This window comes from Podarcis filfolensis (assembly GCF_964270895.1).
Source record: "Podarcis filfolensis genome assembly, chromosome: 10".
Taxonomy (NCBI): domain Eukaryota; kingdom Metazoa; phylum Chordata; class Lepidosauria; order Squamata; family Lacertidae; genus Podarcis; species Podarcis filfolensis.
The window spans coordinates 29,498,907-29,526,657 of record NC_139612.1 but is presented as its reverse complement, the minus strand read 5'-3'; the positions used below and the strand labels follow the sequence as shown (position 1 = coordinate 29,526,657).

The 27,751-nt window shown below is 42.0% G+C and overlaps 1 protein-coding gene and 1 long non-coding RNA gene across 3 annotated transcripts in view; both read left to right on the top strand.

Moving 5' to 3' along the window:
- PPM1H (protein phosphatase, Mg2+/Mn2+ dependent 1H) overlaps positions 1–27,751 on the top strand; it is a 92,423-nt gene that overhangs the window by 40,808 nt on the left and 23,864 nt on the right. For both annotated transcript variants that reach the window (XM_083574555.1, XM_083574556.1), the window contains exons 3-6: positions 1,526–1,870; positions 9,713–9,825; positions 20,529–20,613; positions 25,766–25,884. In XM_083574555.1, the coding sequence (XP_083430681.1) occupies positions 1,526–1,870; positions 9,713–9,825; positions 20,529–20,613; positions 25,766–25,884 (662 nt within the window). The remainder of the gene's footprint in view (positions 1–1,525; positions 1,871–9,712; positions 9,826–20,528; positions 20,614–25,765; positions 25,885–27,751) is intronic.
- LOC310744019 lies at positions 3,401–9,121 on the top strand. The gene is made up of 3 exons (XR_014539350.1): positions 3,401–4,523; positions 4,877–5,760; positions 5,866–9,121. It is a non-coding gene; the product is annotated as an uncharacterized lncRNA (long non-coding RNA).

Below are 27,751 nucleotides of genomic sequence, written 5' to 3'. Positions count from 1 at the left end.
CTGTGGCATGCTTTTTTCTTAATTATGACACCCCCACACACTCCCTGTATTGTTAATTCTCTTCGTTCAGCCAAACTTCAAATTTTGGATTTTACTGTTTTTTTGTTGCTGCTAGTAATCTAATGTTTATGCATCGTTATCAAATATCTTATCTTGTTTTGTCTTGGGTTACTCCAATCTTGTTTCATAAAATGAGGCTTGTGTTTTTATTTTTGGTCATAACCTGCTTTGAGGATCTTGGGTGGAAAAGCAGCATACGAATCTACCGGTAATTGTAAATGTAAAATAAAATTGTGCAATGAATTGTCACAGGCCAGGGGGTACTTGGTCAGATGCACGCAGTGAGTGTTTATCAATATATATTGAACTAGGCTCAGAAAATCAAACCCTGCATGCAGGGTGTGAGTCTTGTTGACCCTGCATGCACTGGGAGTGAGTCTCGTTGACCTCACTGGGGTTTAGTTCTGAGTAGACCTGCCAGTTAGCAGGGATGCGGGGGGCGCTGTGGTCTAAACCACTGAGTCTCTTGGGCTTGCCGATCAGAAGGTTGGCGGTTTGAATCCGCACAACGGGGTGAGCTCCTGTTGCTCTGTCCCAGCTCCTGTCAGCCTAGCAGTTTGAAAGCACACCAGTGCAAGTAGATAAATAGATACCACTGTGGTGGGAAGGTAAACTGCATTTCCGTGCGGTCTGGCTTCCGTCACGGTATTCCGTTGCGCCAGAAGCAGCTTAGTCATGCTTGCCACATGACCCAGAAAGCAGTCTGTGAACAAATGCTGGCTCCCTCGGCCTGAAAGCGAGTTGAACACTGCAACCCCATAGTCGCCTTTGACTGGATTTAACCGTCCAGGGGTCCTTTACCTTTTACCTTTTAGTAGCTGTGAAAGTGTATAAAATACTTTTATAAATAAAAAAACACAAAGGTGTCACTTAATTATTTTTAAAAAACTACCTGGTAGCAGATTTACAGGTTTTCCAGCGGCAGAACCACAGCGAAACTGGTTAGTATTGCTGGGTGCCTATCTCAGGGGTGACATACAAAGTGAACTAAAAGACTATAAATGACCAGCACTTAAAACAGGACATGCTTTTCTGCTAACATACATGATTACGTATGTTAAAATATACATGATTATATATGTTAAAATATTATGTATGTTAAAATATAGCTGAAGATTGGGCTTTATTTTCCCTTTCACAATAGGGTATTTACAGGCAACCTGGTGGTAATGAAAACGAGGCCAGCGGTTGCTAGTTATTTTCAACGAATTAAGGCTGAGTATCTAAAACCTGACCCTTTGGTGTGCTTTACGTAGTTGGCAGGTGGAGACATCGCAATACCTCTCTTTCTCTCTCTGAAAATTTCACGATTTGAAATTGGGAAATGCATCTGTTTATCTATGATCGAGACATCCTTGGAATTGGGAATTGACATTGGGAAATGCATTTGTTCATGACTGGAGCCACTCTTGAAACCCCATTAATTTATGGTTTGTTTTTGTTTTTTTAAATAATACTTACGCAGGAATCGGACGGTGTATCTTTCCACTACTGGTCGTTATTTGATGGGCACGCTGGATCTGGGGCGGCTGTTGTAGCATCAAAGCTGCTTCAGCATCATATTGCAGAGCAGCTGCAGGAGATTGTGGACATCCTGAAGAACTCGGCCGTCCCTCCCCCGACCTGCCTGGGGGAGGAGCCAGAAAGCATGGCTGCTAACACCCGAACTCTAACCAGAGCAGCCTCCTTACGGGGGAGTGTTGGCGCCCCGGGATCACCCGGCACCCCTCCAACTCGCTTCTTTACGGAGAAGAAGATATCTCACGAGTGCCTCATTATGGGGGCTATTGAGACAGCTTTCAGGGAAATGGTAAGTGTCTCTTCTGCTGTGCTTAGTAGTCTAATGGTAGGATCCTTCTCTGTTGTTTTGGGTACAGCTGGGGGGGAGGGGGAATTGACATGCTGATGTCAGCACATTTAATAAGTTTGTCTGCTAAACATAAATAAATGCTAGTCTTCTTAATGGTATTATTGGGCTTTTACTGGCAAAATGAATCTCCACTAGAAACCTGCGTAATGGTCCTAATATGAGTAATTGTGGGCACACAGTTTGTGCCGTAAGTGTCACCAGTGAGAACTTCCAAGTTGCAGTCTAAAAGAGGGCACAGAACACTGGTTTAGAGTTAGGCGACCGTCATGATCCATGTGGCAACTATTGCAGTGGTGCACCCAAGAATCTGTGGCCTGACTCAGTTAACCTAGATCTGTTTTTCTTTGCTGGGCCTATAGTAGACTTCACTGGAAGAGCCCTAAGTTGATGACAGGATATAACCAGAGTTTATAGCCAGTATCTGATGCATTGCATCATCTTCCCCAGTGCAGATGTAACGCTGACTTCATCAAATCATGATTTGTACTCCAAAACTAGTTTTGTGAACTACTGTTCCTGTGCCCTATCTCTCCTTTATAGAGCACTTCCCCCCCCCTTCCTATGTTAACCATGTTACATTGTGTACCATTGCAAACCATGGTTTCTCCATAAACCATGGTTTGGAGTAGATTTGCAACCCTGTTCCTTCTTTCCCTCTTGCTCTCTCCCTCTCTCTGTCTCTGTTTTGTCTTGGAATGTATTTGTGTGAGAAGCTGGAAATTTTATTTTACACATAGAAGCTATGACAAAATGTTGCCATGTTCCCGTCAGCCAACCATTCCCCTCTCTAGGACACTTCATTCTGTGCCATCTGATTTGTTGTTTCTCCCTCCTCTGGCCCTAACAGTCAGTTGGCATTCTGTAGCCACTGAGGATTCTCAGTCCTCATAAGACTGTTTTTGGGTGTCTTTCCAATAGGGTGGTTTTTTAGTTTATTTTTAAATTTTTATTTCTGAAAACCTTCAGGTTTCCCCAAACCTGCTGTTAAATTCACAGTCACCCCTGAACTTTGGAAATATAGGGAATGAATTGAGTTCTGATTAAATGTGTTAACATTAATTTAAGAAGAAGTATGGAGACTAATCAGATTCTGAGATTACATTTGCAAGTCGTATTGATCACATGTGTTATGGTGGAGAAGAAAACAGCCCTTTCTTTGTACTTACAGACTTTGCAGAATTTTTCCTCCTTTGTGTCCACTGGCTGCTAATAATTAAATTGTTCTCAGTAACTAAATCATTAAATTGCTTGATAATTACTGTTCTGATCATCTCCATAGGTTACATCTTTTGTGGTTTTCCCTTCTTTGATACTGCTTCAGAGGCCTTAGAGAGACCCTGTTGTTTAAAAATAATTGGGGTTGAAAAATAATTGAGGGCAGAAGCATGAATTAGTGAGATAAAATTAAAAGTTGTTTAAAACATTCGTATTGATTGACAATTAAGCATGAAAACCAGAATATTACTGAACTATGTAAAAAAAAAAAGATATTGGTTTCACCAGATGAATATAAAAAATAAGTTAATACTTGGAAGCCCCTTGGTAAAAATGCTAGTTTTACATTTTAGGTTTTCTTGCATTCACGCCTACAGGCATTTGCAAAGGAGGTGCAAAATCTTGAGGATGCCCTTTTAAAAATGGGCAGTTTTTAGTCCATACAGTTGGATGTGTTTGAGAAATCCACAGGTTTGATCGAGAGATGGCTTGCTAGAGTAGTTTGGCGTTCATTTCACGGACTATTGACCTGTACACCACTACATTATTCTTCCGCTGCCACCAATTTTGTGGGGGGAAACCCAGGGCTCCCCAGTGAAGTACTGTGTCTCAATCAGGTAGAGTTAACAATGAAGATTGAAGCTTATTTCAAACAAAAACAAGTTTTAAAATATATTCGAAACGCTGTCACTCTATTCCCTCTCAGTCTTGGCTCGGTCTCTAACTCACTCTGACTCCTCTAACCCCCCCCCCCCCAAAAGAACCAACCGAACTAACTGTCAAAACCTCTGGGCTGAGCCTCAAAATCAGGTAGGCTCCGCCCACATGCTTTCTTATTGGTCAACCTATTAACCCTTTCTCTCCCCCAATACAAATGTATCCCCAAAGAATGGGCAAACGCCACAAGTAGAAAGGGACATTCCAACCCATGCAAGTTGGCCCCATGATTGACATTGCCTTCTTCTGCACACATTGATGTGTGCGGTCTTCCGTCACTCTCCTTGCACTCCATGCTCAGAACTGGCATCTTGGAGGTCCCCAAGGGCTGCAGTTGAAGAGGAGGGATGTGGGAAAGTTTGTCTTAAGAGCAGAGTTCTACCTGTGTTTTTTTGGGTCCACCCTGCCCTGACACAACTAAGGCGATTCTCTTGGGAAAGCCAGGATCACACGTGTGTGAATTGGGCTGACACGCATCTCTTCCTTGCTGGATTGTTGCCGGTAGTTCTAATCTCAGTCTGAAGCATTTGGTCTCATCGCTTTCCATTGGATATGTGGTCCTGTGTGCATTTGGATATGTGCTCTCATCCATTGTTTTTTAGGCAGTTTGTCTTATGATCACATTTTGTTTATGCACAGATAGAGCTGGATTGGGATGCGGGTGGCGCTGTGGGTTAAACCAAAGAGCCTAGGACTTGCCTATCGGTAGGTCGGTGGTTTGAATCCCCGTGATGGGGTGAGCTCCCGTTGCTCGGTCCCTGCTCCTGCCAACCTAGCAGTTCGAAAGCACATCAAAGTGCAAGTATATAAATAGGTACCACTCCAGCGGGAAGGTAAACGGTGTTTCCATGTGCTGCTCTGGTTCGCCAGAAGCGGCTTAGTCATGCTGGCCACATGACCGGAAGCTGTACGCTGGCTCCCTCGGCCTGTAAAGCGAGATGAGCACGGCAACCCCAGAGTAGGTCATGATTGGACCTAATGGTCAGGGGTCCTTTAGAGCTGGATTAGGGCCAGTAAATGTAAAAAGCTCCATTATTTAGGGAGCTTCCTGACAACCCACCACTCTGCCACTGCGGCACTAATCTCCTACCTCCCGTCCATTACACTGCCCCTCAAAGGGTAAACAAAACTTCACTTGGTTTTCTGAGTTCAGAATAAAGCTTGCAGGATTTATAGGAACACAGGATGCTGCCTTTATATACTGCCGGGCCATTGCCCATCTAACTCAGTATTGTCTACCCAGACAGGCAGCAGCTCCCCAGGGCTCTCACTCCCAGCCTTCTTGGAGATGTGTGGGGGGGGTTGAACCCGGGACTGCCTGCATCCAGAGCAAATGCTCTTACTGAGCTATGGTCCTTGCTTCGCAAATGGATGCTGTGTGCTGATTTTAATCAGATTCGGATATAGGAAGCTGCCTCTTTGTGAATAAGCATTGCCTACACCGACTGGAAGCAGCTCTCTAGGGTTTCAGACAGGGGTCTTTCGTGGCCCTACTTTGTAGGAGAAGTCAAGGATTGGAACTGTCACCTCTTAGCATGCGACTGCACTGCCACGTTGAATTTCTTGATTTATTTTGCATATCAATATGCAGGGGATTTGATCTTCACTAGAACCACCTCTTTATAGAAGTGCAGCAAATCCTATTTGCATCTTATTGTAACACTGGTGAGTTTTGAAGCGATTGGATGTAAATGCACATACAACTAGAAAAATAATAATTATACTCAGTTTGTGTATTGCCATTTATCAGAGTTAACAACCTTTGATGACTTTAAGCATGCACAGGAACAAAACCGCATGCAGCAGTATTTCCTTGCGGGTCATGTTCAAATGTGTGTGCTTTTATTTATTTATTTTAAAAAGTGTTAAAAATAAATTCGGCTAATAATAATAAACCAGTTACAGATAGGTAGCCGTGTTGGTCTGCCATAGTCAAAACAAAAAAAAATTTTTTAGTTGGTCTTTAAGGTGCTACTGGAAGGAAAAAAAAAATAATAAACCAGTTGACTCACCTCCAGAATGCTTCTCCACGCTGAATTTAACAAAATGTACAATAAAAATATTAAAGCGGTGGGGAGATAAACTTGGTGCCTTTGTGATATGAACAACTCCACTAGCTTATGAGGGCTTTGTGCTTTTATACCTCTGTGTTCATCAAACACTATGAATACTGAATAAATAGGTTGTCTGGAGGAGCCTGAAGTGCAGTTCACACTTGAGCCAGTAGGTGGCCTCATTGGGCAGTTTTCATCTTGCTCCAGCTTGTTCCTGTCACAAAACCATCACAGAAATTCGTAGAGCAAATGGGATTGAGCCCTCAGTGCTGAACTGCACAGAATCTTATTTGTGACAGATGCTATTAGCATCACAATCCATATACCCTGCTTCAGCCCACTTGGGGAGTGCTTGCTGCCAAGTCCTGCCAAGCAGTCCTCTTAACTTTCTCACGTGCAAAATAACTTTCCTATTGCTCTACTTAACCTGGTGCCTACTGGATCTGAAAGCATGATTGTGGGGCTTGGTTGTCAATACGAATTGTGTGTCTTATCGCTAGTTGTCATGGCTACTGTTTGTTACGGTGCGTTGCCCTCAATACGTTTATTTTCCATAAGGGGAGTGGGGATGCCCTTCTGGGGCAAGACATGACCTGAAAGGGGAATATGTAGCTAAGGGCCAGGGGACAAACCACTAGCCAGCCTTTCCTCCTGTGAGAAGACTAGTCTTATAATTAATAACGTTAAATGGCAGGTGACTAATGGCAATTGCTAAGCAAATTGGCTGTTTTTAATATGTGGAAAGCAAAGCTGTTGGTTGGTTTGTGCGCATTTTGATCCAGTCTTGTGAATACTCCAGGGATGTAGTCCACGTTATAATGACAAACGGCCTGCTTCAGGCCCTCCCACCCCAGGGAATGGAAAAACGAAATGAATAGATTCTACTGTATTTTTTTGGGGGGGGCTTGCAAAAAAGACTGCAAGTATGATCTTCTTTGTGAGGAAATGTATTTGTCTTCCGTTTGGCAATGTGTTATGTGTACACAACTCGGCTCTTTTGGCAGCCGTTCAGTATTGACACTCCTGCTAATGTTATGCATTCTGTTCCCTCAGCTATCTTAACAAGATTTTTGTAAAAAAAAAAGAAAATAAGCAAAAAGGCTGGATATGCACATTTGGCACATGTACAGTATTTTTCCGTGTATAACATGCTCCTGTGTATAAGACTCTGTATATTTTGGGGGACTCAAAATTAAGAAAATACACTCAGCACTACCCATGTATAAGATGACCCCAATTTTTAAACATTCTTTTCAGGTAAAAAAACCTAGTCTTTTACACGGAAAAGTACGGTACATTATACAAGTTTGTTAATGGGCAACATAGGTTCACAACCTGGTGCCCTTCAGATACGGACTGTAATTCCTGTTATCTCTCACTGTTGGTCATTCTGACAGGAGACAATGGATATTATAACTTAAGTTGCCTTGAGAACACCATGTTGGATGCTCCTTCTCGGAAGTAGCTCAGAGCTGGTATTGACTTTTTAGCAAAACGAGAGGATAAAATTCAGAAGTGATTCCCTGCATGTGGCAGATACAATTTTAAAATGCCCCCTCACAGTTAAAAAAAAACCAAGCAACTCCCTTCAGCGGTGGGGGTGGGAGTGGAGAATCAAGTATAAAAGGGACAAAGTTTTCAAACTCCTTCTGAAGTCTGGCTAGTCAGCTTTCCAGGAGGTTTTTTTTTTTTTGCATAAGTAACATTTTAAAAAGTGAACCTCCGCCTGCAGCCTAAAATGGTACAGTCCATTTTGCCACTTCATTCCCAACCCTTTCTGCAGTGTGTGTAATGGTTGAAAACGTTTAAACGCACCTCTGGTCATGAAAGCTTAAGTTATGCTTTCCAGTTGTATTATGTGTGGCCATTTGTTGGTCAGCATTTGACCAATTGAGTTTGAAATTTTGTGTTTCAGGTGGTTTTTTTTAAACTGTCTGTGTGTGTGTGTGTGTGTGTGTGTGTGTGTGTATGTGTGTATTCTGAGCTGCCCAGAGGGCTCCTCCTGTTATGGTGGAGCTATCTATATAAACAGAGAGAATAAGATAATAACAGCAAATCGTTGCTCTTGTGGTGAGGTGTGCCTTTCAGAAGTCCACCCATTGTGCAGTTAAATTTTTATTTCATACTTCATGGGGAATTATCATCGTTTCTAAACTCAGGGTAGGAATGACTGGCTTTGGGGGCCAAACTAGATAGAAGGTGAATTTCAACTGTGTTGAAATACAGTTTTTATTATATAAACAGCAAGGTACTGTGGATAATTTGTCTGAAATGTAAAGAACAGCTGCTGAGAGATTCTTTTGGTTGGCAACATGGCAGGGTGAGAGGGTGCTCAGGCTCCCAACCAATGCCTTTTGTTATGTAAGCATTAATTGCGTTGCCTCCAGGCTGCCTCTTAATTGTGGATGACCCAACATCCACAGAGTACTTCATGCTCTAAAGACAATACCGTGAAAGTGGTTGGTATGTTGTGCAGAGATCTGAATATTCTAGTGACTTTCTTGAAGCAGTTGCTGGCTTAAATGTGGCGATGGTGGGAACTGTAGTCCAAAAACAGCCAGAGACCCAAGTTTAGGAAACCCTGTTCTAGAGTGTGAGAACGTGACTTGGCTTGAATGTGTGTGTTTCTTTCTCTTTCCTTTAGTATACCTTCCTATGTATAAGGTTGCAATCCTAAACTCACTTATCCGGGTGTAAGCCCCATTGAATTTATAGGACTTACTCCTGAGTTGGCATGCTTAGGCTTGCCGCTTTACCAAGTTTCAAAATGGTTCTTCTTGCTATTGGTTTTCCTGCTGTGGTTTCTTACTTGCCTAAAACAAGTGTGTGTGGTTATACACATGGCTCCAGAATGAGGTAGTAGAATGGACCATACCACTTCCGTCTACAGGAAGAGGGAATTGCATTCTTAGATGTTTCCTAGTGTAGAAGTTGTAATAACAGAGCTGGGCTGTGTCCATGAGGCAAACTGAGGCAGCCGCCTCAGGCGGTGAAATCTAAGGGTTGCCTCTTTGTGTGCCCCCTCCATGCTGCCGTTGGAGGAGAAGTGAGGAGAAGCAGCCGCTTCCAGTGAGATCTCACAGGGTTCTTTCAAGATCTTGCCAGAACCCAGAAGTCCTGTGACCCCAATAAGTGAGACTTCAACAGGGGCAGCGCGGGTAGGCAGATGGCACATGTGGGCGGCCATCTTCCATTTTGCCTCAGGTGGCAAAACTGGACGGGCAGTCTCTAATAGTAGTAGTAGTAGTAGTAGTAGTAGTAGTAATAATAATAATAATAATAATAATAATAATAATAATAATAAAAAATAATCGTCCTCACTAGCGGAAGTCTATTACATCAAGGAGTGGGTTGGGAACCTAGGGTACTGATCTGCTATCTTTTTCCTTGCAAGGAATTATTTTTAACATGCCACTGAAAAATGACATCCCTGACCTGCATTCTGAATTAATGCAGCCCACTCCCCTGCTTCCATTCTGCTACACATGCAGACTGGGCTTTCCTTTTGTTCTGTCCATGAGGTAATTGCTGCTTAGCTCTGTATCTTTCTTGTACTCCTCCGCCTTTTCCCTGTCAGCTTCTCACTGCCTTCCTCAGTCTCTGGTCTCCTCTGCTATGTATCAAACATTTGCCATAACTTCTTTGATTTTTCTGAAGCGCCTGAAATAGAAAACCCAGCATTGTCTGCTTTTCAGTATAGCTATGCTTCAGACGGCGTTACCGCTCACTGGGAAAAGAAAGACAGTATGTGGTTCTATGTGTTAAATTCTGACTGGTTCTCTCTTTTATTCCTCAGGACTTGCAGATAGAGCGAGAAAGGGCTGTGTACAATATATCTGGCGGCTGTACGGCCCTCATTGTGGTGTGTTTGCTAGGAAAGCTCTATGTGGCAAACGCTGGCGATAGCAGGTAGGCACCATTCTTCACGTTTCTTGGTAAGTTAAGAACATGTAAGAAAAGAACGACAGGCCTATCTAGCCTGGCATCCTGTTCTCACAGTGGTCAACCAGATACCTGTGGGAACACAGCAAGCAGCTCCTGAGCAGAACTGAGCTCTTCTCTCAGTAAGCAGCAGCTACCAACCTGCTGGAAGCTAGCATTATGACTCAGTCCTGTCTGGTGAATGTTAAAATATCTAACCCATCATCTGTCAAGTGCATTGGTGTCCAAACTATCAAAGTGCATTGGTGTCAGGAGTCCTGGAATACAGCAAATCTAGATGAGATTTTTCCTGCTGCAAGGGTGGAGAACAGGAAAGTTTTTCTCAAATGGAAAGCAAGTGTCCTGTTGTACAATCCAGGATACATTCCAAAAAACAAGGTGGCTTCTTTTGAACCTAATGAAGAGCTAATATGACCCTTTTTTATTCACACATTAGATGGTCATAGCTCATTCTTGGCTTTTGACATATAAAGGCAACTGGTTTATACGGTCACAATCTATACCTGAATCTTATCCAAAGTGTCTTACTGTGTCTTCTTGGCAAACGTCTCCTTTCCTGAGATGGGTGGAGGAGAGTACTTTCCAGTGTGTTCTTTTTCAAAGGGGTTGATATCAAGGTCAAAGCATGGATTTTCTGTCATTCGGAAATTGCATAAAGAAATGCAGGCACCAACCTCAGGAATGTTCTCTCAGCCTTTCTTCCCCTACTGCAGCATTGCTGTTTACTGTTCTGTTAATGTTTCAGCAGTGCCTTACAGTGCTAGGTACAATGCACTGTACAGTGGTACCTCTGTTAAGAACTTAATTCGTTCCGGAGGTCCGTTCTTAACCTGAAAGTGTTCTTAACCTGAGGTACCACTTTAGCTAATGGGGCCTCCTGCTGCCGCTGCGCCACCGCTGCACGATTTCTGTTCTCATCCTGAGGTAAAGTTCTTAACCCGAGGTACTACTTCTCATCCTGAGGTAAAGTTCTTAACCTGAGGTACTACTTCTGGGTTAGCGGAGTCTGTAACCTGAAGCGTCTGTAACCCGAGGTACCACTGTAATGCATGTGCATTATAAGCTCTAGACTAAACTCTTGCTGTTACAGTAAAGAATTTACAGCTCTGCTGTAATAGCCGTTACGCATCTGTAGCCAGAAATTTGTCATTTTGGATCAATACACAATTCTGCCCTTCTCACCTTTTTCTAATTAGCCACTTCTCCTTTGAATATTTTACTTGTCTGCCTCCTTGCACCATTATTTCCTCTTGCCGCAGCCTCGCATATTGGCCCAGTATGTGGATCTTTTCCTTCAATAGGCAGAATGTTTTTTGAGAATTCTGTGATGTCACAGCAGCTCACACGGTGATTGGAGAGGGGGCTTTCAGATCCACAGAACAATGGAGCAGGATCATGGAGGAATGCAGCTCTAGTACTTTTCACACAGCAGGAGCTATGATATGGTATCACTGCTTTTGCTTGGGCACTCTGTGTAACTTCCAAAACAAGGATGCTTGCTTGGTGAATGGATGTGTTTTAAGTGCCAGGGAAGATAACCAGTTTCAGGTGGCATCCGGGAATTTAGATGACACACAGCAAATGTCATCACTACTTTACCTCCCACCATTGAAATGTATTCTAGGAGAATTCTGTTTGTAGAGTAAGCATAAAGGATCCCTTCACATCCCTAGACAACTGGGTAGCTGATTTGCAAGCTGCTCATGCTTGAATTCAGAACAAATTGATTTTCAGCATTGCTTACATTGCTTGACAAGTATGTCCTAGCCCAGCAAACTGTTTGCTGGCTTGCATACTCATTTGCTTATCTGGGCTTGTCTCTGTCCACTGCATCTTTTGAGGTATTGAAAGTGGGGGGAAAATAAAAATAACTGGAGGCTACTATGATTAGACACTGGCTTCATTCCATCCCTCCTACCAATTCTGCCCTTGCTTTGCACCTGCCAACACTAAACTGTCCACTCTTCTGGTTTAGCACTCCAGTGAAGAAACAAAAGAATAATAATCTCCCATGAAGGTTTTCCCTAACAAACACACGAAACAAAAAAGTTTTCCTTACTTATGACTGGTTCATACAAATAAATTCTGTTTATTTCAATATATGGTTATGCTATTGGATATGTAAATAAGCAGAGAAGCTCTCTCTCTCTGTGTGTGTGTGTGTGTGTGTGTGTGTGTGTGTGTGTGTGTGTATGTAGAGGAATTGGCCCCATCTATGGGGACTCCTATATCCGTTTTTCATGTGTGCACCTGCTCTGTCTCCAAGTTACCACAATTTAAGGAGATGCCTTCCATCATTCCCCTATGTGGTCATTTGGGTTCATGTGAGATCTTCTCCACGCAGCTGTGTGGTGCCGCCACACCTGGGGGCTGCCTGCTTGGACTTGACCCATGAGAGGGCCTTTTCATGGAAGGTTGTGGAATGCCCTCTCTGGCGATGTGTATCTGTCTCTCTTCTTATTGATGAGGGAATTAAAAAATGGCTGAAAGTGCTGGTTGAAAGAATGTCTGTCTGTCTGTCTATCTGTCTACCTATCTATCTATCTATTTATCTACTATTATAGATGTGTTTGCCATCCTGGCGTCCTTGAGAATTAAGGATAGGCTATAAATAGAATTATTATTATTATTATAATTAATAATAATAATAATAATAATAATAATAATAATGTAATCCAAGTGGAGAAAATAAACACAGATTCTTTGTTTGAACGGTGCCTCAGCCTCCATACTACTACATATCACAAGTAAGTAAGCCAGTGGTTTTTAAACCATTACTAGAAAACAGCAATGTAATTGTTTGTTTGTTTAAGGCAGTGGTTTTCAACCAGTGTGCCATGGCGGGCAGCACTGGCCTCTGTCCCTCTTTCCTTCCCTCCCTCCTCGGATGTCCTCTTGCGTCTCTGCCTCCCCAAGGCTTGCACAGCTGTTTATTACAGCAGCCCTGGCTATAAGCGCCACAGGCGAAGGGTGGCTCTGGGAGGCAGCTCTCTTTGGGGGCGGGGGCGGGGGGCAGCTCAGAGACCAGGGGTGGCAGCAGCTGCTGCCCAGACGACTCCCAAGGAATAGGAGAGAGAAGGCTGAGGGAACACTCCACAATGGAGGGTGTTTGAAAAAAGGTGAGAGGCTGGTGGCTCTGCAGGCAAGTTGTAACTGGGTTCCTGAGCCCCGCACAGGTGCCGCAGAAAGAATGTAGTTGGTTAAAGGAGCTGTGGGCTCAAAAAGGTTGAAAACCTCTGGTTTAAGAGATTTTATAAACATCTAAGTAAAATGATTATCGCCAATACACAGATAAAACCAGCAGACTTTTAAATAGCCAAATTATATGCCTGGATACGCTTGCTAAAATAAAATAAAAGTTTTTAGCTTATTTTCAGCTACTCCTTTATATTCAGTCAGTAGATGTAGTCCAGGCATGATTCTGTGTGCATGTTTAGCTGCCATTGTAAGCAAATGGCTGGGGGAGAGGGAATTTTTCTTTTAGCCTTCAGTTTCCTCCGACTGCTTTGGTTGCTTTCTGACCCATATAATCAAAGTCTACTTATATCGACATAATGCCTTATTCTGTCCATCTGCTCAGTCGCCCACTTTCTTCTTCTTCTTTTGCAATTGACACATATTGGATTCCTCTTCAGAGATGCCAGGTGCTTCTGGCTCACCTGCATGTTCAACTGCCTGTTGACAAAATGAGCACAACCTCCCTGTGGCTCGGAATTCATAACACACTGTCAAACAGAGTTTTCCAAATGGTTTCTCTTTGTCACTTCTTGCCAGATTTTAGTATACCTTATAAAAATGTGCAGTTCAGTCTTCTGTTTCAGATCGTTTCTGGCTGAAAAGGTGTGCAATAGAATCAGGGCACGCTGTGAATACTCTTTTAACAGGGGGAGGAAAATTTCCTGTTGTTTTGATCATAAGAATACCAATAGGCCTAACTTTTGTCTTCCTTAAATTCATCAGTTCAGCCCAGTAGTCTTTTTTCTTTTTAAAGTTGTGAACCATAGCAAAAACAACAAAAAGGTGGTGGTGGGGGGAACCATGGTTAGCACCAGTGTTATATTAGAGATGTGAGGATCCCATTAAGACTCAAATAATAAATGGATCAGCGATTATGAGCCAAATTTGTGAGCCTCCCCACTGCAAAGAAGATTTAAATTTCAAAAAGTATACTGTTTGTTCCAGGATTTGAAACATATGAGGGTATATGGCTTGGCGGAACAATGGTTAGTCAGTGCAGATGCGATGGTTTAAACTAAGAGGTAAGGCTGACAAAGAAATGAAAGGGAAAGTGCACGTTTCTGAGACCGGCCCCTGATTTGCAGAGAGCTCTGGACCACATCCAAGTCAGCAATTTGAACATGGGTGGGACAGTCATAAGGTTTGAAATGCTGGAATTTATTTGGAATTTATTACTTGTATCCTGGTTTCTCATCCATTAACATTTTATTGCCATCATATCCCTATGATTGTCTCCACAAGCACAAAGTGGTATAAAAGCTCTTTTAAAAACAGCAACTGGAACTCGGGGCCGTCGTTCCCTGGGGGTGCAAGCGGTGTGGGGCACCTGGGCACCAAATTCTGGGGGGCGCCAGGTGCCCGTCGCTGAAGCCGCTTAAGTTCTTAACCTGTTACGAAATAATAAATAATTTTGATCAAGCTAGAAAAACAAAATACATATATACCTAGGTATTACCAAAATGTATGCCTACTGTTTCACTAAAGGACTTTCGACTTTGTGCACTCATTTACCAAAGACGTGCCGTGCCAGTGGCGGTGCCTGTCATTCACAACGGCGGCGCTTGTCAGACTTGGGGTCGCTGGGCGGATCTTTGCACTCCGTCAGCGCATATGCTAAAGACTCCCCTGCTGGAACTTGTACTTTCAGGTTTCCCTGCAGTAACTTTCTTGATGGGACTTGAGTATGAATCACACATCTTGTTTTCTTCTTAATGTAGACCAAGGATGTACCATATCACTCTATTTAATTGTTTGAAACAACATGTGTCTTTTTGTAATGTGCTAAAAATACTAACAAGACATTTAATCTGAAAGATGTATCTTTGGGCTGAAAGATGTTTTGTTCAAGATGGAGCACCTTATGTAGGGATATTTAATCACTGAGAGCCCTTTGGTTAATGCTGATGTTCTCATCTCACCAACATAAGTCAGCCTGCCTCATCTAGCAGTGGTACTACAGAATCTGCATATTTGTAAAATACATGAATGTCAATACAGAGTATGACAGATTTGAGTCGCCTTGGCTATTAGAATCCAGTAGTTTTCATATCTAGATATTTCCTTCAAAAACATATTTAAGGGTTTTGAAGTGCACAGTTCTGTCAGTTCAATCCTGCCTTGAAAAGAAATGATCAAATTTCTGCATTAATTTAGGACATAACGCTTCTATTGGCCAGTTTGGTTGATTTAATCATTCTGCCAGACTCTAAATATATAAATGTTAATGAGCGAAGAATGTTTTTGCAAATGCATTACCAGGTCTGGATCCCACCTCTGAAGGCCACAGAAAATTTATGAAGCCGGGTAGTGTTTCTTTAACGCTCTTAACTGCCCAATCTCTCAGTAGATTGTACTTTTCATTGAGTGCATTTTAAAGTAATTGTCAAAGTGCCTCTAAAGTGTGTTTGTGTGTGTGTTGAATTGATAGTCCATGAATCAAAAAACATTTCTACAGAAAGGGTTTGTCGTCGTCAGCAGTAGAAGTGCTGCTGGCAGAGTCTGGATGAGACTGGACAGGCATCTGCTGAGACTGATTAGAGGCCAATTCAAATGTCATAACAACGACATAGCAGCTGCTGAATAGCACATAGCCACATGAGTCTGCCACATGGCCCACGCAGAGCCTTTAACAGGGTCTGTCCAGTGATCAAAGCTCTTAGTTGATGGTTATCTCCTCCTAATTCTAAATTTATTTAAGGCTTATTGAATTTCAGGTTTAACAGTTGCAGTAACAGCAACAAACTCCAGTCATCCCTCCTTCCCCTGCCCACAACCAAACATCAGCTTAACCCATGACGTTCAGTTTACTTGGAACTGCCAGGCAAAGAACCTCAAGTGTAACTGGTACACATGCAGTGATAGCCATAAACGTGGGAACAAAGGTGAAAGGCTTCTGGGACAACCTGTTGACCCAAGTTTGTGGAGTCCTGTCTTCAGGAGAACCAGAAGCATGCCCTTCAGCTTCAGCCTGAGAGATCAATACTTTATATCCAAATAATATGCTCTTTGAAGCCAGCATTCAACCTGACTCTGAATCCACACATGTACATTATCTGCCTACCAACCAACTGCATCATTCAAATCCCGCAAGCATTATGCATGAAACCACTCCTAAAAGTCCTACTTTACTTAATTTTCTCTTTCCTTTTGTCTGTTTGTCCATCCTGTGGTCACTTCATGCCATTTTCACTTGACTGATACAGCTAGGATTTGCTCTTGTCTGCCTACGCACAGTATCAAAACTCTTACTATTTCTATCATAGACTCATGCAACATCCTCCTTGTTGCTCTCCCTGTCACTAAGCTTTCCATCTCCAGTGTTGCTGGCCATCATACATTTGGCATTTTCCCTACTTATCTCCTCCCCTCGGTGTGTGTGTATGATGTATAAAATATAATTTAAAAACAATTCAACATTACCTTTTTTATATGGCTGACTTCACTGGCTTCCTTGTCCTTCCTATTCAGCTTCACTTTAAGCTTACCATATTTTTAAAATGTCTACAGAACTTCTTTATCTCTTGCTCTCTCTTTTCCCTTCTTTTTCTACGTTATGTTCCCTTCCCATTAAGAAATCCTCCTTGCGTTCCTCCTTGCTTGCTTCTCCCTACTGCAGAAATGCCCTTAGACTTGACATCTCACTCTCTTGGTCCATTAGTACATTTCAAGTGCCTCTTCAAAACACCTTATTTCCACTTTTCAACCAGCATTTTCTGGGTGATGTTCTTTTGCCTTCCTCCATCATGCCTTTGATCAGATTGTAAGCCTGAGGACATAGTCCATTTCACTTTTCATTTTTGTACTATGCCTAATGGTCTTAGGTGTTGCTGTTGTCGTGCTTGATAAAACAAATAGTTGTATTTCTGAGTATGGCTATTTTAAAAAATCTATATATTCCATTTTCTAAAATTCTATCTTCAGTTTTACTCTGGGCACAATCAATCAACCAGTTACACCCTTTGGATAATTCCTGTTTGTCTTACTGGGAGCCATTTAGAAGAAAGTCTTGATGGATATTCCTATGGTTAGCTTACAATTTCAAGTTGGGTGGCATTTTCTGAAGCTTCATCACTGGGCTACCTTGTCCAAACAGGCCGCTCTCACTTCTTGGAACCGGCTTGTTCACAGGCAGTAATTGCATTCAGATAGATGGGCACAACAGCAACATATTTAACCACAAGTTATACCTATGTTTTCCAGGAAAGAACCAAGAAAGATCTGGAGCTATAATATTTTTATTACAGAGCAAGAAGGATTCATGGTGAATGGAAGGAGGTGATGGAAATGTAGTAGGGTAGTTCATGTATTTTGCTTAATGAGAGTGCCTGAGTTATAATAAATGGTTTAAATTAAACAAAAACACACAACACACATTTTTGCGTGTGATTATACAGCCTTCTCGAACCCTAGCGCCCACCATATATTTTGGATTACAGCTCCCATCAACATTGGCTGGTGCTGATGGAACTTATAGTCCAAAACACCTGCTAAGCACTAGGTTGGTGATGTGCAATCCAATATAATAATTAATTTCATTGAAAATTTAGGATCATTTTTAAAAATCCAGTATCTATAAAATATAAAATGTAGGCTGAGAAAAAATTAGGTTGACTCTCAAGGTATGGCAGGCATATCTACTCTCTTGACCTTACACTCTTTGGTTCTTTTTTTTCTTTCTAAAATGATAAAACAGCTTTTCCCTCCAGGCTTTTAAAAAGAAAAATACCCTCGCCTGGATCCAAAGAACTGTGCAGTTTGTTCAGTGTGACTAGGAGGTATTTGAACATATGTTTTTCAAAACACCATGCCCACCCCAAATTCTGTATGGCAAACATCTGCTGAAATTAAGGGGCATTTTAGTTTGAAGGCATGGCAAGGGGCGGAGGTGGTCTGCCATTGAAAGTAGAAAGTAAAAGCAAACAATCCTGTTGGGTATTAAAGCGCTCATTGGATTCCAGCCACTAAGTGTCATTTTCAGAGATTTTGTTTGCCCTTCTTGACAGTGAAATACAGCTTTAGGTGCATTATGATTTCGTACAGGTCTTGCACATTTTAAATATTTGTGGAACATTTGAATCCAAGTGAAATACATTAGTACTCTACCTTTGCTTTAAACCATTATTTCAATGATTGTGCTTGCAGAGAAAAATTGAAAGTATTGAAAAGGGTGCATTGGACTTTTGTTGTGTTACTCAGTGTAATATCACTCCTCCTGCTCCTCTGGTCATCTTGAGTCCATTTCGAAATAGATTTTATGGGTCCAAGAAGTAAAAACAAACAAACTGAAACAACCTTTGGGTATCCAGTCACACCTTTGTAAATAGAACCATTTCCCACTCACTCTTGAGAATAAACCTTTCTTTGGTCATTCCAGGTTACTTCCACAGTATTAACTTCTCCCAGATCCCAGCGCCCTACTTCTGTTTTGTTGTACTTTGTGTGATCATTTTCTTATGCATGAGAACTGCATAAGCATTTCTAGGCTCCTTATAGATAAAAGGTCTTCACTCAAGAGTAGACACACGGAAATTAATGACCATGACCCACTTAGGTCATTACTTACTTAGGACTCGTTATTGATTTCGATGGGTCTCTTCCCGTGTGTGTGTGTGTGTGTGTGTGTGTGTGTTAGTCAGTTGCTCTAGATTCTAGAGAACAAGAGACGAAACAGTCCTGTATAAATTGCTGGTGAGACGATTCCTCTGCTTCGCATACAACCATAATGCAATATTTCAAATGAATGAAAGACTTGATCTTACATCTGATCCACCTATTGTTGAATCAGATTGTTAGTTCAGACATAATGAGAACAAACCTAGGCAAGCCTTAAGTTTGTCCTCTCTCACCCTCCACCAGTGGGGCTGCGAATAGGAGATAAAATGCTCTTATTATAGATTAACTGCAGCTTGTTGTATCAGCTGAACCTAGATAAGCTGCTGTTCATCTTAACTATCATTAGTGGGGGGGAAACTTAACATCAAACCATAATTAATTACACTTGCTTGTTTTCCTTATCTACTTAAAATCAACCACAGTTTAGTCACAGTTTAGCATGTTATCAAACTCTAAACTAAAACAGAAACAGAATCAACTGATAGGGGTTATATAGTAGGGTTGCTGTAGTTCAGAAAGTGAAAATCTGGTCACAAAAGTTGTCGCCCTACGCCCAGTTTTCCCCAGACATTTTGGCAGATTTTCAGAAATTCTGCCTGGATGCTATTTGCAAAAAAGACGAATCCTGGTTATGTCTGGGAAATTCCGGACGTATGGCAGCCCTAGGTTATAATCCAAAACTTGCTGAGAAAGGCAATGCTAAAGGTAAAGGGACCCCTGACCGTTAGGTCCAGTCGCAGACGACTCTGGGGTTGTTGCGCTCATCTTACTTTACTGGCCAAGGGAGCTGGCATTTGTCCGCAGACAGCTTCTGGGTCATGTGGCCAGCATGACTAAGCCTCTTCTGGCGAACCAGAGCAGCACACGGAAACGGTGTTTACCTTCCCGCCGGAGCGGTACCTATTTATCTACTTGCACTTTGACGTGCTTTCAAACTGCTCAGTTGGCAGGAGCAGGGACCGAGCAACGGGAGCTCACCCTGTTGCGGGGGTTCGAACCGCCAACCTTCTGATCGGCAAGCCCAAGAGGCTCAGTGGTTTAGACCACAGCGCCACCCACGTCCTCCTCTCCTTCATAGCCCCTCCCTTTTCTTGCCATTTTCTGCTTTCCCTTTCTCTGAGCAAATATAGCAATGAGGCCAGACTACCCAAAGAGGTAAAACTTGTAAACATAAAGAAGAATGAACTTCCAACTATTAGGATTCAACAAACATCCTGACTGCACTATTGGGGCAGTTACCTTTCAAGGTCATATAAGATCAAATTATAGCTTTTTGTCTGATGTCTCCTTCATAAGGTTTTAGAGTGACAGTTATATCATGGAAATAACAGGAAAATGCCCATTGCTGGAGAGGATTTTCTTTTCCCATTGGTGTTTGCAGGTAGGCTTTTCTGAGATGAGAGGGAGAGAGACAGTTCAGTTATCAATCATCCCATTTCCTGTCTCCCTTGGCAGGTACCTAGTTAAATTTTTGTTTAGACAGGATTTCCTATGCCATCTCCATTTGCTGCTAGAATGGTTATGTTCTGACATGACATACAACTGGAAAGCAACTTATATGAGTCATCTGAAGCCAGACGGTTTACAGACACCACAGAGACCACAGCATACAGTGGTTTGTCCTCTAATCTGTGCTATAAGGTCCCCTAGGCAAATAGGCTTTTCTTAATGTTTGGATTAAATACAATGGAAAAGTAGTGTGTCTGGTAATTTTAGTAATACACTGTTGGGTCTAGGCTTTTTATAATACGGACCCAAAGGGACTGCTCTCCTTCACTCCCTCACTGTGTGTGTTTTGTTTTTTTATATATATATTGCAGGGCAATAATAATCAGAAATGGAGAAGTCATTCCAATGTCTTCAGAATTCACTCCAGAAACAGAACGTCAACGTCTTCAGTATCTGGTAAGGGGCTAAAGATTTGGATTAGTGGGTGGTGGTGTACATTGAGCTATCACCTTCTCAGCCCTTATCTGAAATGAAACTCGTATTGCCCTTCTGGAACTATATTGTTATCCCACATTTCAGCCAAAAAAGGCTGAAGAAATGTGGGTGAAAATACCCTGCTGCCAGGCTTACAGGCTTACATCCAAAAGGAAAAGGAATTGGGATGGAGGAGGAAGGAAAAGCAAACTCGGTCACGATTTCTTAGTCACAGAGTTCTTGTAATGAGTAGCCGTAATGGAAAGATTTTCAAGAAGAGGAGGAACTAAAAGTTACTGGTCTTTTAGCAAAGCTGATGGAGAGATGTGCTGCCCCATTCCCATCAGGCTGTAGGAAAGGGGATCTGCACTACATTTTGAGTTCGCAAGTAGGTATTAGGGCTGGTTGATAACTGATTTTCAATATTGCAATATATCACCAGCTGAACATTGTGATACATCGATATATCATGATACCTGAAATAAGGAAGGAACTACGCAGAGGCAAGCAGGACAATGTCCTGGCAATTGCTACTGCTTAAGGGTCTAAAACTGATAAATGATGGTCACTTTCAACAGCAGGCAAGCCAAAATGCATCCGAATGAGACTTCTGGTTTTGGGCTTGGCTTCCAAATGCTGGTATTCAGGACAATCCAAAGTACGGTGATGAGTCATAGTGAATACAAATAATCTGAGACTGCCAGCAGGTCTGCTAGGAGGCAGATGCAGCAGTGGCAGAAACAGTTTGCCATGACCATGGTACGTTTCAGCAGTAGCGGTGACAACCTGCAAGGCCTTGTGGTGGTGATAGAGAGTGACGGCAGTAGCAGCAGTGGCCTGTGAGGACTCACGGCAGTCTGGCAGTCCCAGATAATTTGTATTTGACTCATCACCATACTTTGCATTGTCCTGATTACCACTATTTGGTAGCCAAGCCCCAAACCAAAAGTCCTGTTGTGATGCATTTTGGCTTGCCTGCTGGTGAAACCGAGTGTGTGATTGTTGATAATGTTGTCATTTATCCGTTTTAGTTCCCTAAATACTAGCAGTTGCCAGGACATTGTCCTGTTTGCCTCTGTATAGTTCACATTCTTATTTCTGACATTGTGGTAGATTGCATTGTTTAGCTGGTGATATTGTTAGGTTTACCTGGTGACAACGTTGCAATGTTTAGCTGGTGAGTTATTGTGATGTTGGAAACCAGATACCGCCTAGCCCGTACACATATTGTCATTGGTGATATATTGCCAGCTCAAATATTATGAAACAATTATCACAATGTGAACTTCTAACCCATTTTGTATGATATATTGATATATCGCCCAGCCCTACTTGGTATCAGTAATAGTGATACATTTAGGCTTGCTCTGAGAAAGTGTACTTTGGATCTTTCAGAACTGACAGCTCTCCAGAATTGGCAGATATTGGAAGGGTAACACGGCAATGGTCATCCTTGCCCTTTCAGCGGCTGTTGTGGGTATAAGAAAACACACACCCTAAAATCCCTTTTGTCAGGCTGTGGCGTCTGGCCTGTGCCTTAAATTCCACCAGTGCAACTGGCACTTCAGCCAGATGCTCCAAACCAGCCTGTTTCTCCCCATCTCTGAAACTTGACTTTAAAACCAGCGTGTCGTCATTAGTGTCCTCTCCCACTGTGACCAGAAGCTGATGGGGACAAGCTTGTATAGGCCAGATGGCCTTTCCTTTCTCAGAAATGCTCTCTCTGAGTAGAACAATGCTTCGCTGGCTATAAATGCCGAAAGAAATGTGTGTGGTTGTAGTGATTGCGGGGAGGCGACTATATTCTTCTGTGCCCAGATTTTATTGCTGTTTACATTGCCAGAGTCTGAAACATTTCAGAGGGAAGAGCTACTTTTGGAGTCTCGTTTTTCACAGTGATGAATACAAAGCATCTGCAATAAATATTTATGCTGCCTGCATTTGCAAAAAAAAACCCCAACGTGTTTGTCTTTTAAATTAGCAGGGATCTGTAGCATCTTGAGAGTGGGGTTTCATTTGAAGAAAGCAGAGATAAAACATTGCCTGAGAGGGTCTTTCCCCCCTTCAGCCTCTTTTGATGTTCATTCTGGTTAGATCTGAAAATAGCAGCTGCCTTGAAAAATATTTATGCTACTTCCCCTAACTCTTTTCTTTACCTTTGTTTGTTTACTGCATCTCCATATGTAGCAAATGTGCTTGGGTTATGGCTATCGCGTTCAAAGGAAGTAGGTGGGAGATACCAGAAGTGTGAAACCACATTAGAGAGATCCTTTCAAATGCAGTGGAAGTAACGTAGAAGATAATTTTAGGACCATTGGTATTTCTGACCAGTTCTCACCTACTGCTGTTAGGTTTATGACTACTCTTGGTTTGTGGTCAGGGGTCTCAAGTACTCCTGCATTCGATGATTTCAAAAACAAATGTCAATACTTCTCCCAAGAGTATTCTGTACCACTTTTTAGATTTAGCATTTTTCACTCACGCACTTCTCCTTGCGGTTGTCTAAAATTGTTACAGCTTAATATTGACAGAACATTCTGCAAGGAAGAAATACATTTCAGAAGTCCTGTCCTTAGATTTGATTCTCTCCTCTCTCTATCCCTTCCCTTCCCTTCATATTTAATCTGATTTTGTGTTTTATAAGGAATTATTTGGGGTAAAAATCCGCTGCCCGAAATAAACAGAACTGCTTCTTTTTTTGGTATCCTATTAAAGCAAGGTGCATGTGACTTGTTTCATAATTTAATATTTCTTGCTAATCACCTTGAGGAAAGGCAGAGTATAAATATTTTAATAAATAAAAGTGATTTTGTGCCTATCAGTTTTTTTTAAAAAACATTGCTACAGGGAAGTGCCTGAGTATGTTCCCTTCTCCTCTTCCATTTAGCAGTTCCTGAAGAAAGCACATAAGATGTTATTTGCAAATTATATATAAAAGCACTAAGCCTGCCCACAAATTGAAATAACTGTTTAGTTATTACAAGAAAAAGAGAATATTGTATTACTTAGGCTCTTGTCAACAAGCAATAGGAATCTCAAATAAGGCATTGAACCTATATGACTTGCATAAAAAATTTAGACCATAAATTTCTAGTATTATACCAATCCCAGTTTTAGAAGTTGCTTTCTGTGTTCTAAGCTCTGAGCCATCTATGACTTTTTTCCTACAGTTCTTCCATCATGGATTTGCATATTGACTCTTGTTTCAAGGAGGTCTTGTGGTTTTTCCTCTTCCTTTTTTAAAAATTAAATTTGTTTCCCTGTTGGAAACCTTACCTAGCTTCCTCCAAATTTATTACGAGCTCCTATTGCAAACACTTGATAAATTAGCAAATGTTGTTTTTTTTTAAAAAAAAATTGATTTGATTCAAGTATCAAAACAAATGAAAGTTAACTGTCTCCATCCCCCCCACATATACCTACACACACAAACGTTTTTCCCAATAGTTGAGGGGTTTCAGCAGGATTGATTTTAAAAGAATACAGTTATACCTTTGTTCTCAAATGGAATCAGGTCCGTTTGACTTCTGAAAACAAAGGCACAGCTTCCGATTGGCTGTCGGACATTCAGTTTCCAAAGAAAGTTTGCAAACCGGAACACTCATTTCCAGGTTTGTGGCGTTCGGGAGCCAAAACGTTCGAGTCAGAAGGCGGTCGAAAACCAAGGTACAACTGTACTACAAAATAGCTCTTTAGGTTTGCTTTAAGCACAGCTTAAGCACAGTTTTTAAAGATCAGGAATTTTTTTAACTGCCTTGGTTGGCTTAGATGAACTAGAACCATTCATGGAAAGCTGAGGGTATCAAAACTCCTGATGACAACGCTGAACTAAGCAGGGTAATTTTGTTCTCTTTGCTTCATGCAAGCATGTACTGTCCATTATTTTAGCGAATGTACTGATACCCTGACGAGTATGCAAATAGCTGGCATGCTTCCTTTAATTTGCTCATTTGTTTCTGCCGATGACACTCAGGTTAAGCCAAGCTCAAACATCATGTGCGTGTTCTTCTGTATTTAGCGATACAGCAGTAAACCAGATGTTAATACCCACGTTTTATTCTGAATGGCACCACATCTCAGAATCCCCATGTAAAGCAGGTACTACGTAAACAGGTGGGGTATACAGGAAAGTTTATATAAAAAACCACCTCAGTATCCAGAAGCCTGAGCTGTACATGCTGTGTTCCAGCCTAAACAGACCCATGTGCAGAACTGATGGCTGACCCCGTTTAATTTGATGAACTTTGATTGGACTGAATCCAGACATCCTTGTTCTCCTCCCTCCCAACAGTTGGTCAGTAGGACCTAGAAAAGCCAACGGTGCTGACAGTACAAAAGGCTAGAGCATTGTGCATGGTAGTAGCAGTGATTTATTATACGGTTAAAAAACAGCATGCTGTATTAAATACAACAAACAAAGCAAATACCAATAGGGATGAAACAAAGTAAAATAGAATGGTAGGCAAGCAAAACTGAAGACGTAGCATTAAAAGAGAAACAGGAAGTCTGTGTAGACCCAGTAGGCGAGAACAACTGGCGTATCTTGTAGGCTGCTGCGCAAAATCTTGCAACTGGACAATTCCAAGTTAGAACCTCTGGGCATTCCTTCAAATAACAGGGCAATTACCTTTATATCTTGGTAGCAGGGGCAGTGTAGAGAACATGGCCTATGATCTCTACCTCTCCATCAATACAGGGGCAGAGCCTTTTGTCTAAAGAGATTTTTCTGTAGCGCCCATCTAAAATGGCAGTAGTGCATGCAGAATTTGAGGGCCAAAATTCGTGCCAAAGATGATGGAAGAGCCACATTGCAATGCCTACCCTCAACCAAGTACAGTACCAGGTTTTATAGGCAAGTTGTCCTGAACTGCAAATAATTGGCAGAAGCACAAGTGGTGTAAGTTGAGGACAGAAGAGGTGACAAAATGTTTTTGCAGTAGTTCAAAGGTTTGAGGGTAGGGAGGGGGAGACTTATTATCCAGTGGAAGTTATTTAAGACTTTATAATAGTGGGCTTTTGAGATTTTGTTCATCATTTGTTTACAGTTACCACCTCTCCTTGAAAACAGAGAATAACAATGCAAGAGCTCCAATAATGATTGTCCTCTTTCATCTCCCCCTTTTTAATCTTGTAGGCATATATGCAGCCACACTTGCTGGGAAACGAGTTTACACACTTTGAGTTTCCAAGGAGGGTCCAGAGGAAGGAAGTTGGGAAAAGAATGCTCTACAGAGACTTCAATATGACTGGCTGGTAAGAACGCCTCCTGTTTTTTAGAGGGCAGCATCCACACAGCAGTTTGTTTCATTTCCCCTGCATTTCCCTAACACAGGCATAGGCAAACTCGGCCCTCCAGATGTTTTGGGACTGCAACCCCCATGATCCCTAGCTAACAGGACCAGTGGGCAGGGATGATGGGAATTGTAGTGTTAAAACATCTGGAGGGCCGAGTTTGCCTATGCCTAGTTAATTTCTGCATTATATTTGGGCTTTCATGCAGAAAGCCACTTCTGGAAAACTAATGGAACATAGTGCATGCTCAGCACTCATTTCCATGTTATTTGATTCCAGAAATAATCTGTTTGCAACCATCTTAACTTGGAAAAATGTGTGAGTAAAAGTGATGGAATTTGGAGCAGTGTAATGGTGTATAGTTCTTTGCTGCTGTTTTCCTGGGGGAATTGTGGAAGAACCGAAGCGCACACATATTCGGAAGGGGTGGGCAGGTAGCGACATTGTCCAATGGCATTTGTTGCTGTGTCACAGCACGTTCCATGATTTGAATGAAATTTAGTGTGACATGTTAGCAATATTGTTCAAAAAGCTGCAGTTCCCTAATGCTGCATGCCATGAGAAAATTTCAGGGGGGAAAAGACAAAACTGGAAAACTATTTTCCATATTGTACAATTTCAAATGTATGCTAGATGGGACCGATTTGAGGTGATGTTGGTTTCTTTGTAAACTTTCTCTTCTCCTGGCCTCTGGAACTTTTTCAGAGCAGTTGGCTGGCAAGCCTGTATAGGTTTGCTGAAGGTGGTACTTAATGCCCAGGACTTGTATCATCCATTTAGTCATTGGGTTGGTTCAAGGCTGCTACTCTTAACTCTCTTCAAGCATCCCCTATCACTGTAGCTGGTGACTTTGTCAGGAATTAAACTTACTAGAGTACATAAATGGGAGATTAATGCTTATTATCCTCGGTGTCTACTAACTTGTGACACCTACCATGGCTGGCATTGTAGTTACGGAACACAGTTTCTTGCAGGACAAGAACCTGAGGTACCTCAGACTGAAATTTGCCATCTGGTCATATTTAATTACATTTTAAAGTCCAAGTATAATTTATGTCCTTGGGATTGAAAGCGGAAATAGGATATTCAGACAAAAGCCTGAATTACAGTTCTCGTGTGACTGTATTAAGTACTTTGAATGTTTCCCATGCCTTTTTTCTGTGGGCCAGCTTAAACCTTTTCAACCAGCAACATAGGAGCAGCCCGAAATGTTGAGGAGTAGACTCCAATCCTCAAAAGACTGTGCCACTTCAGAATGAAGATTCTCTCCCACATCAAATATTACTTGAACGTGGAAAGCTATAGATGGTTCTCCCCGAAGTTCTAGCTTTTTATGTTGAAGTGTAGTCCAAGCATACAATTCTCACAAGTAGAACGTACTTTTGTGCTCTTTCTGAACCTTTTGGTCATGTTAATGTGTTGTTTTTTTTAAAGGAAACCAGACTTGTTTACAGGTTGCCCCATGAATATTTCCTTTTATATACTCAGTCATTTTCACATGGAACAGCAATAGGCTGCTACCAGTTGCGGCTGATGAAGCAGCTGCCACCGCCGCCGCTGGAGGATGATTAGAGAAGGAGAAAGTACTTTGAGCAACTTCTGTGGCTTGTGCACAGCTTTCATTTTCTGTACTCAGAAAATATTTTGTTGTGATACATACAGTCAAACCTTGGATCCCGAGCGCCTCTGTTTTGGAGTGTTTCAGCCCTCGAATGCTGAAAACCTGGAAATGAACGCTCCGGTTTCCAAACGTTTTTCAGAAGCCAAACGTCTGACGCAGCTTCAACTTGAGTGCAGGAAACTCCTGCAACTAATTGGAAGCCCGCCT